Below are 11943 nucleotides of genomic sequence, written 5' to 3'. Positions count from 1 at the left end.
GACAGACAGACAGACAGACAGAGAGGAGAGAGAGAGAGAGAGAGAGAGAGAGAGAGAGAGAGAGAGAGAGAGAGAGAGAGAGAGAGACATACAGAGGCTGGAGAGGAGACAGAAGAAAGAAGAAGAAGAAGAAAAAGAAGACGAAGAGAGACTCCAGCTGCTGAAAGAGGAAGTAAAGCCAGGTCAGTATATCATTACAACAAACACACAGACAAACAGACTTCCTGATAACATCAAAATATTACTGTTTCAACCAGAACCTGCTGCGGCTGCACCTGTTGCATCCTGCTATGTGATAATCATCACAGAAACTATAGACTTTATAGTTCCAGCTACCTCGTCACACCTGGACTAGTTGAGTCTTTTGAAACTTGTCCACATGATTTAAACTCACTCAAGTTCTAAAAGACCTTTTTGAGGGTCTCAATTACATCTTAAACCGAAATGTATTTCAGATTTTGAACGTGCCAGGATGAATAACAGGGAATGGTAACACCGAAATGATGTCTGATCAAGCCTGAAACTTCGGCTGTTTAAGGGGAAATATGAGGAGGAGAGTGCGAGATGGAGTTAAAAATGCTAATGTACGTTTTGTGGGCGTTTGTTTTCTTATCAACGCGGCCGTTAGAGTTATTAAGAGTTCAGAGATGAAAGTATGTTTATCCTCAATGTCCTTTTTGTTAATGTCAGTTAATCATTCTGAATGGATTTGTTTGGAATGCAAACATTAAATACTGATGTGGTTTATTCAACTAAATTAGTTTTCTTGTTGTCCATCCTCCAATGTCTTTGCTGTTGTTACTGTTACCTTGGTTACCACAAAGTCACAACAAAGTCAAGATATTGCCAGTGGTGGAAGAAGTGTTCAGGTCTTTTATTTAAGTCATTAAGTAGCATTACCAATGTGTATAAATAACTTGTTACAAGTAAAAGTCCTGCATTCAAAATTCTGCTTTAGTCAAAATAAACTTAGTAGTAGAAAGATTAAACATAATTATAGAGAATTGCCCATTTCAGAATAACATTTAATTGCATTATTGAATTGAATTGAATTATAATTGCTGATGTGTTCACTTTAGTTTTTGCTGCCCTGAATTGTGTGATTTGGTCCCTGATTCCACTTGTGAGTGAAACACATAGTGATCTCTCACAGCCAGACAGTGACCAGTGTGTTTGTCGCCCCCTGCAGGACATCCTCAACAGCCTGATCAGCAACAGTGAGCTGAAGCATGTGGATGAGGAAACAGCCATCAGCTCTCTCCCCAGGTTGAGGTTAATGCTAATCGTGATAGGGGTTGTTCATTACCAGACACCTAACATGCTAGCATTAGCTTCACTTTGGGATATCTCACCTGAAAATGAACCACCAACGGCTCCAGTATGTTGACATTGAAAGCAGGCCGCATGGTGAGACACTACATCATGTGTCTCCAAATTTGGTGATGTATAATTTTTCAAAAAACTGAAATATTAAATATAAATGTACCTATTGTGTTACGTGTGTCAGACATATGTGTGTCAGAAACTGCAGCGATTTCAGACAAAACAAATCCCTCAATCACAATTTAACAGGTCTTCACTGTTACACCAAGATTGTTTTTGTGAATAAATGCACTTTGATATATTCCCTTTTTTCCCAGAGTGTTTTTTGCCTTTAGTTAGCTGAGAAATGCTACAAACAAAAACTGGATTCCCACTGACACCTGAATGTGTGTTATGTATGGAATCTGCCAAATTAGTAAATCTGTGTTGTTCTGCTAAATGCACGACAAGAAGAATCACACCAAAGACAAACATCTCAAGTGTCTTTACGTCTGACCTGTATGATTTTCTGTTTACACGAGAAAAACATCTCTTCGTCTGCTTTCTCCTGTGCAGTCCATATTAAAAAAATAAATGAATTATAAATAGGAAAATATGCTGCCGGCACTTTGAACACACATGCAGGCCAGTCAGTTCCCAACAGAGATGCAGACATTTTTGCGGCGCTTTAGTCTTGAGACAGAAGTCTGGCGTAATCTTTTAAACCACTTTGTCGTTCGTTCAGATTCTCTGAAAATGAGGGGATTTAAAGCGCTTGGCTTCTTAAATGCAGAATACACAGGATTTTAAAGAGAATCCATCCATCCAATGACAATTTGACATATGTTGATCCTAAAAAAAAAATCATTAAGCTTGGGATAAATTGGAGTGTTTCCCAAACTCATGTGGCCACTGTTTTTATGTGGGGAATGTTCTCGATGTTGAGAGGTAGCACAGCTCCATGTTATTCTCCCCATCACTGGAATACATTGCATTCAATGGCATTCTAATTAAAGTCTGCGCATAGAGCACTGCAGGGAGGATGTATTTTTGTAGGCCAACCCCTGAAGTGCGACTCGCACTGGTTCCCTCCACAAAAAGCCAATGGGGTTTTTTTCCATTGGCTTTTGGATTATGGCAGAAAATAAGCTCTGTGGCAAACACAAGTTTATGATAAGTTTTGTTCACAAATGAACACCACTTTTCTTATTTTTGAAGCATTAATGCAATTGCCAGAAGTAAAATGCTAACATAATAACAAACACCACAGTGGCAACGAGGCCGACTCAGCACGATTACGTTTTCTCATTTAGCCACTTGTTAGCAACCGCCTTTTTAAAGACACTTAAAATCTTTGAAATTCACAAGAGGGGTAATTACTGAGGTATTTTATGTAGTAGAACGAAACATTAAAACCTCTTAAGCTTTTGTAAACCACAGACCTTAATTCAGCCATCTAACTAAATACCAAAAACCCTATGAAAAAAAAACCCAATTTGAGTATGATTTTGAGAGGAGGGAACGGGAACCGCAAAACCGCTAGCTCATTCCGGGACTCATTCCTGCAACATGCTTTTCTGAGTAGAGTAGGTTCATTTAAGGTGATCGCTGAGTCAAAACTCATCTTTCTGTTTGTAACCACAGCAATCTCCCCCCGAACAGGGGAGACCACAACATGCATCAAACAAATCTCTACCCTCTTTCAGGGCGTCTATTGTCAACAGGCCGGGACTGCTGCTGGAAATGGACCACATAAAGCTGCTCTTTTTACTTATAAACTAATAAACTAAACTAAACTTTTGTCCTTAACTTCCTTATATGGTTCGCTAAAAAAGTAAGATAATAATATCATAATATCATTGAACGTTTTAATAAACCACAGATAGTAGATGATGTAACTTTATAATCTATCTATCTATCTATCTATCTATCTATCTATCTATCTATCTATCTATCTATCTATCTATCTATCTATCTATCTATCTATCTATCCATCCATCCATCCATCCATCCATCTATCCCCCCCCCTCTCTCTCTCTGTCTCTCTCTCTCTCTCTCTCTCTCTCTCTCTCTCTCTCTCTCTCTCTCTCTATATATATATATATATATATATATATATATATATATATATATATATATATATATGCATACAGTTTAGTTAATCTTATTTATAAAAATAATTAAATTGCCTGAAAGGGCTTTACAGTTTATAATACAGATGAAGAAAAACTCTAAACCAAACTCTTTTACCAACCAAATAAAAAAGTTAAAACAACATAGTTCACAGAGATTAAACTATTTTTAGGTTGCAATATATATATATAAGCTATATATTTTATGAAGATAAAATAATATATATAAGCTATATATTTTATGAAGATGTTTCTTTTTAATTATGCATTCCCAAAACGTGCTGAGAAGATAAACCCAACCTCTAACATAACCACCAAAGGAGAAAAAAAACAACCCGTCTTATGATCCTGTATTTATCTCAGTATCTTAGTGTGTAGAAAAAAGTGTGCCAACCAGCCCCGGTCTCCCCTCCGCACGAGCCAGTGTATGGGCGGACCGGCCAGTCAGCTGACGACTCAAATACTCCTCACAAATCTCTGTCCCCAATACATGGCTTTCGTCACACGGATGGTTTTCTAGCCAATTACGCACAATGTGGAAAGGCTCACACAACTGCAGGAGGAATACTCGCAACTTGGTGGGGATGCGTCCTGTGCGCGCACCTGGAGCCGCCGGAGACATGCAGGGGCAACGCGTCTTCTCCCGTTTCCACTGCGTTTTATGATCCTTTATTCCTGTGATGGGGAGAATCACATGGAGCGGCGCTACCGTGATCCTGCTGGCCGTCATTAGCTCGTGCCGCGCCGTCACTCTGGAGTCCATCCACTGGAGCAGCTCCAACCCCAAGTAAGTGGATGAAGCACTTTCACACTTGAGAGACGGTGGAACTTCCCGCTGTCCCTGTAATGTGATCTAATTCACCAAGTTATCCAGAGGATACAAGCGTTTTACTGCAGATCCCGAAACCAGAGTTTTGATATGTCACGTGCCCACAGAGCTAATTAGTCCACTAATAATACGGATATTCTATTAATCGTTTTAATTCAATTATACAGCAACAAATGTCAAATATGCCCCAGCTTCTCAAACGGGAGGTTTTTATATCACGGTGCGTTCAATAGGGCTGCAACTAACTAGTATTTTTCATTATTATTCATTAATTTGCTGATTATGTTTCCTCAATTTATTGATGAATGCTGTGGTGTGACAATGTCAGAAAAAGAGCAAGATCTTCAAATGACTTATTGTGTTTCACAAACACACACAACCCAAATATATTCAGTTTCCTGTCAGACAAGGCAAAGGAAGACTTTTTATTTTTTATTCTTGAAAAATGACTCTAATGACTCAAATGTATTCATCGATCATCAAAATAGTTTTTTAAATACCGGTAGATTAATTTTCTGTTGACTAATTGTTTCAGCTTTTTGGAATTTCTTTGTTTCTGAAACAAAACATTTGAAGACCTTTGGGCCTTTTCTTAAAGGCCATTTTTCAGTATTTTCTTCATTCTTCTGATAATGAGGTTTTATTTGTTTATTGACGGTTTTTTTTTCTGCTTGAATGTCACAATGAGGCTTGCCTTTGTTTTCTTATCTCTCACACAGATTTGGTCCAGGTCAGGGTCTGGTCCTGTATCCTCAGATCGGAGATAAGATGGACATCGTGTGTCCCCGGGCAGACGCCTCGTCGGGGGGAAAGGAGGAGTTCTACCGGGTGTACCTGGTCTCCAGAAGTCAGATGGAGAGCTGCACCATCGCCAAGACAGACACGCCCCTGCTGAACTGCGACAAGCCTCGCCAGGACGTAAAGTTCACGTTCAAGTTCCAGGAGTTCAGCCCCAACCTGTGGGGTCTGGAGTTCCTCAAAGGGAGGGACTATTATATCACCTGTGAGTCACTTGTGTGCAACCTTGTATTCAGCTCGGACGTGGGATCTTAGTCCGCTGTGCATTGTCTCTCTGTGCATGTGCACACTTCAATTGAGTCCAACGCAGACACAAGCTGCTGGTTCCTACAGGTGGATCTGAATCGATGCTCGCGACCGTCTCTCTCTTTTTTTTTCTCGTGGGAGAGGAGGAAGCCATCATCCTCGGCTCTGTCTTAATTTGTCAGTTTGCGTGAGAATCAAAAAAATGTGGCCTCGTTATTGGCCCGCTGTCGGTTGAACCAGCATCTTAGTGGCAAGTGATGCATGAGATAGAGCAAGTCTGACCATGTAGCCTCGTCCACCTCGCCACGCTCTGACAGCACACTTCGCTCTGGCAGGCCAGTGTGATTCCAAGGGCTTACATGCCCCAAATCACACAAGGCTTTTACAGCATCAGGCAGATTTGATGGGAGCTTTCATGGCAACGCGGCTTGTAGACTGTGAGATGTTGTTATCTGACCTAAATGCTGCTAACAAGTCAGTGTGTGTGTGTGTGTGTGTGTGTGTGTGTATGTGTGTGTGTGTGTGTGTGTGCGTGTGTGTGTGGGAGTGATGGGTTGAACAAGAGTTCTCAGCATGTGCGTGATTGTGTGTGAATATATTTAGCCATTTCCATGTTCGTTAAAATGAACAACACATTTATTCACTTTGTGCACCACACATTATTGCATTTGGAGCTGTGATGGTTCGTCTGTTCAACAAGAAAATTAATCTGCGACTATTTTGATAATGATTAATAGTTTAAGTCATTAGAAAATGCCATGTGTTTGCTTGGCATGGTTTCCCAAACGTGTGGATTTGCTGCTTTTGTTTGTCTTATGTGATGACAAACCCAATATCTTTTTTTAAATTTTGGTCTGCCGATCAGACAAACCAAGTAATATGAAAATATAATCTAATATGGGCTCTGTGAACATGTGATGGCCATTGTTCACAACATTTTTCTGACATCTTATACACCCAGCAGTTCATTACGTATCACTTGGTGCATCTCTGGTTACCCCTCATCAGTTTTATGGCATTTTGTCTGTGTAATTATCTATACGCTGTATGTAACATCAGCGTTTGTCTGTGTCCTCTTGCTCGTGTGTTCACATTCAGCAACTGGCTCAACCGTCTGCAAAGAAACCATACGTTGGTTGATAATCCTCTATTATGATGATCGCATGAAATATACAGTGTTAAACAATACTTAACTATGTTTGCCTCCTCTCTCTCTCTCTCTCTCTCTCTCTCTCTCTCTCTCTCTGTATGTCAGCCACCTCTGCAGGCTCTCTGCAGGGTCTGGATAATACTAATGGAGGGGTGTGTAGAACCAAATCCATGAAGCTGGTGCTGAGAGTCGGCCAAAGTAAGGACTTTGTGTGTTTGCGTGTGTGTGCCCGACAGCATGTATGTGTGTGTGTGTGTGTGTGTGTGAATGAGAGACGATACCTGACTAACGATGCTAAAGGAACAACGACAGTTGTCTCACTCTGATTGTTATAAGTGTAATAATATCACTCCCATCTGGATTTATTAAGTAGTCAGATAATCTTGATAATCTATTCATTCTCTTGAAGGGAATTTGCCATCATGAATTATTTTAAATCCCTAAATCAAACCGCTGGCAGTTTAAGGTCGTCAGTATTATCCTGCATGCGATCATTCGGGCAGTCATCTGTCTCCTCCCCCCCCAAAGGCATTAACATCAAAATAGCCAGTGGTCATTTTTTTAATAATTTCGTGCTCTTATCAAAATACATTGAAATGTGAAATGTAATTAAAAGCATATTGTGAACATATTCACTGCCATTACTTTTAATTACCCGAGGATTCATTGCATATCAACACAGAAACAAACATTAGGCCTGTTACCTTAAATATGAAGAAATAAGCTTTTATAATTTTTTCATAGGTTAATATGGTAAATTAAACAGATGATGGTGTTTCTGTTTGTGTTGCTTAAAACTTTCAAAGCTAAATTTGTTCAAGCCCCAATATGTCATTTGAAACCTCATAAATGTGAGGTATTATTCATATAAATTATTCAAGAATTTGAGATGAAAAATGATTTTTTTTTCATGTTTCTCAACGGATCATGACTGCAAATGTGGAGCTCTTTTCCCGCCGTTTACAAACTGCTGTAAACAAATCGTTTAACAGCAACGGAAAAGATTAATAACTGAGATTAAGTTGTAATCTTGTTTTAATCTCCATATATAAATGCATGTGGTTTCTAGTCTTCTGTTTGGATTTTGGTAGTGTCACTACCCTTCTGTTTGGATTTTGGTAGTGTCACTACCCTTCTGTTTGGATTTTGGTAGTGTCACTACCCTTCTGTTTGGATTTTGATTTATGGATCGTGCATTTTACAACTGAAAATCTAATCATGCAGTTCATTTTGACATTCATGCTAAATATGATGTTAGTAAAATATAATTATTGCCAACAGTGAAAGAATGCTATACAGAAATGTTGATGAATATGTTGTCTTCATAAATCAGCTTTGGTGTTAACTGAGTTTCTGCAATTTCTGTCATTTGTGAAGAGTTGTTTGTGCCTCTTTGTGCAGGCCTTCATATTTTAAAGCAAACTGCTATCTTACTGCACTTAAAGAAACACTGCAGAAATGTAATATTGCGCTTCAATATAGCTGAGGGAGAGGCATAAAAACGCAATGGTGTGAGAAGTATTCACATACTTTAAAAGTAACAAAGCAATGTAAAAATACAAGTACATTACAAGTAAAAGCCCTGCATGAAATATTCTGTAAAAGAATTGCCAGAGTGACATTATTTGATCGCTTATACTGTGCATGTGAAATCAGCATTCATTGAGATGGAGCCAGTTATAATGACATTACATAAACATTTTTGACATTTAGCTGTGGAGCATTTAGATTGGTAGATTTGTGGTAAGGGGTCTTGCAAACAGCACTAGAGAGAAAGGATGACTGGGAAACTGTGGAGCACCCTAAATGAAATATTTTATAAAGTGGACAAACTGGGAAAAGAAATGTTGATTATGACTAATACGTTATCACACAAGTGCAGAATTAGACAGCTTAGGAATGACAACATCTTGAAATTTTAATTAAATAAAGTCAATATAAAAAGGATGAATAGAAAGTGGATGATCAAATGTGAACACTGATGAACCAGGTGGGATATATTATATAGATGGGAGAGCTTAAAACTGTTGGCCTGCTGTTGAAATGGACCTGTTTGCTACATCCTTAACATCTTTTCCCCTCAGCATTGAAAGTGGTAAATGTTATTCCTTTACAAAAAGTGCTCCAAATAGCTAATCAATCAAAAAAAGAGTTTGTGAGAAGATACAGTGTTTTTTTTAAAGAAAATAATTTAACTATTGTCTTTCAGCATATATTAACACTTACAGGAGCAGTGTTACTATTTAGTGCAGCTTTTGATGTTTGCAGCTTAGTTGTTTGATAAACTATAATGTGAAAAGAATGCATATCACAGGTAAACAGTTAATTGTCGAACAGCAAACAATAGGTTTTCTATAATAGGTTTTCATAACGTGAAAGAATTGCAGGTGTACCACAAGGAAGCTATTTGGGGCCATTGCTATTCTGTATTCACCAATGATCTTCCTCGTTCTCAATCAAGCAAAATTGGATAGGGAATTATAGTCAGACGTCAGGTGGACATAGACTAACAGGTAAATTCTGCCTTAATAGGCTTTCGGGCAGAAATCTCGTGCAGCCCAGACCCTTGGCCTTGGGTTCCAACTGCATTTGGTTTTGGTAGTAGTATAGTAGTAGTAGCATTAACAGTAGTTGGTGGCATTAACAGAAGCAATAGATGACAGTTGACCTTGGGTTGGTCATTGGTGAGGGAGAGGACAGTTGTTTACCTGGTCTGTTTTAGGGGAAATATTTTATTGTCTAAACTCCTAAACGTGCTATACATTCAAATTTCCTGTTGTGTTCAGAGGTATGAAACTATGGAACATTTAACAAGTAAAAGTTAAATATCTGATGGCAAACAACAGATACAAAACTTTATCAACATAATATTTATGATGAGAATATGATCATTAATGGGGAATTTTCTTGGTTTATATATATCGGCACTGGTTTTTAAATGGTGCTGCTGTTGTCTTCGAGCTGTTTTTAATTGTTTTTAAGGTGTGGGTACTTGTGTGTTCATTTGTAGTTTTATTGTTGTTTGATTAATTGTTTGTTGGTAGTTTGCTTGTTTTCTTTTGTTATTTACTTTATTCAATCTTTGACTTGTTTGCATTTGGAATTACTATTGTCTAGTGGCTATATTGTTGTTGATCTTATGTTTTGTTGTGGTTTTGGTTGTAGTTTCATGGGTTTTCTTTTGGTTTTTATTGTTGCCTTTTTGCTTTTACATTGTGATGTAGTGATTTTAAACGGACCAAAGGAAGGGTAGTTTCTAGTAGTAAGTAATGTGGATTCCGGCTCAATAAATATGGCTGTAACATCAGTGGACTGCCCCTTTTACGTGTTTGATTCCCTACATCTCCCAAAATCCCCTTTGGAAAAATCCCAGAGAAGGGATTTGAATGGGCTGAATTCAGATATGAATGTGTGGTTGGAGAAGGTGAAAGCAATAGAGAGACACGAGAGTCCCAGCTGTGACTCAGAAAACAACTTTTTGTGGTCTAATTAGGTTAGTGATGCATTTTTACTTGAATGACTGTTACTGCAAAAGAACCAGTTAAAGAAAAACATCATAACAGGACAGGAACATTTTGACATTACATAACCCTCCTACACTCATCACCATGCTGCTAAGAGTTAGACGTCATGATTTTATTCTCAAATGTCTTGTTTTATTTCCCAGGTTCTTCAGATCCACCTTCAACCCTCCAGGAGTCCCCCACCAGGTTCCCACCCTCCCGACCAAAGTCCAAGTCCCACGACCCCTCTGCAAAAGAAAAGGATATAAAAAGCAAAACTGGTATGAAGACAAAGCAAAAGCCTGGAGAATATACTTCAGGTGTACAATTAGCATTTCAACACATATTTTTACTCCTTTAAAAACAGTTTTTAAGGAGCTGTAGTCTTTAGCAATTGTTTATCCAAACAGAAGTAAATATTATATTTGTATTTTCAGCCACTAAAAACATGTAGAAAAAATGAATATGGCAAATAATAGAAAAAAGATGGATTAATTAAAAAAGAAATTAATTCATATAAATTTCACCCAAGCTGATAACAGTTTTTAGTAGATACTGTCCCAAATCCATACTACATTTTGATTCTGAGCAGGTGTTTAGTATCTGGTGGGTGAACACGAGAAAAGAAAACAGACTAAATACTTTGTTGGTGTAGATGGACACTATTTCTCCCACAATGCAATTCACAACGGAGCAGCTCTTTGAGGAAAACAAATGGATTTTTATTTGTGAAATTGAATTGGCAATTCAAACTGCAAGTTGCTGTTGATTGTAAAACCAACAGTACACATATTGTATCATTTCTGTAGTTTAAAATGGTAAAGTATCTTGATTTTTATACAATAGATGCTCGGAATAGATGCATATCCCAAATTGTACTCCATTCAGAGAAAAGACAACATGCTGTTTGCCAGTAAGACACTAAAGATTAGAGCATATTATCTGGTGTCCAGCTTCCTCTGAGGTTTTTCATGTCAACACATACTGATCCGTCTGAGAGAAATTATTTTGAAATCTGTGTCATGTGCCCTAATTCACTCTTTCATCTCAGTTTTTTCCATCTCTTCTCTGCATGGTGACAGACTTGGGCTCAGAAACAGGACTAACAAACTCCAGTGGCGGGAACGTCTCCGAGCCAGGACCGTTGACGTGGGCTGTCTCTGGCGGTGTGATCCTCCTTCTAGTCATCATAATTGTGCTGGTCGTGCTGTGGATGCGCCGTCACCGCCGCCGTCCCGTCCCAGACAGCCAGCAGTCTGCCTCCGTGTCCCTCAACACTTTGGCCATGGCGAAGCGGGACAGCATCGGCAGCGACTACAACGGCTCGGACCGCAGCGATGTCGTCTTTCCTCTGAGGGCTTCTGACAGCATGATCTGTCGTCACTACGAGCGAGTGAGCAGCGACTACGGGGCCCCGGTGTACATCGTTCAGGAGATAACGCCCCAGAACCCCACCAATCTCTACTACAAAGTCTGATGTTTGCTGCTCTCATGGCAGTTTTTGACTGAGAATCCTAAACACAAGCATGTCCATTGCTTTGGTTTCAAAGTCTTAAACTTGTTATTGTGTCACAAGTGGAGGAACTTGATGATTCATAATAACATATAACATATCAATCCACTCCACTACATTTCAGATTGAATTGTTGAGCATTTTATGACACAAGTTATATGATAGCAGCCAGATAAAATCATTAATTAATTGCATCCAAAACATTTGAAGAGTTTATAAAATATGTTGCATTTGTATTGATGAAACTACCCAACAAAGTACTTACAGTATAATTATCTCCACCTCAACCAACTAGAATCTACTGGTATCAGTAATAATGATCCAATATAAAAGTATGACACTCATGGAGGCCCTTTTAAGAGTACTTGGACTTTAGACACTTATGTACAACACTTAAAAACATACTAACATATTTTTAATTGTGATGCATTTATCTCTATTTTTTTGTTTTACAAACCAATTAAGAAAGT

At 38.6% G+C, this 11943-nt stretch overlaps 1 protein-coding gene across 1 annotated transcript; it reads left to right on the top strand.

The window, feature by feature from the left end:
* The first annotated feature begins 3984 nt into the window (after positions 1–3984).
* LOC311017311 (ephrin-B2a-like) lies at positions 3985–11932 on the top strand. Its single transcript, XM_084015564.1, has 5 exons — positions 3985–4221; positions 4983–5266; positions 6563–6655; positions 10125–10241; positions 11043–11932. Exons 1-5 carry the CDS (start codon positions 4115–4117, stop codon positions 11435–11437), a joined length of 996 nt encoding a protein of 331 aa, XP_083871690.1. The 5' UTR covers positions 3985–4114; the 3' UTR covers positions 11438–11932.
* Positions 11933–11943: the final 11 nt, after the last annotated feature.

The sequence above is a fragment of the Eutrigla gurnardus genome, assembly GCF_963514095.1.
Source record: "Eutrigla gurnardus genome assembly, chromosome: 1".
Classification (NCBI taxonomy): domain Eukaryota; kingdom Metazoa; phylum Chordata; class Actinopteri; order Perciformes; family Triglidae; genus Eutrigla; species Eutrigla gurnardus.
This window is presented reverse-complemented; position numbering and strand designations above follow the sequence as displayed.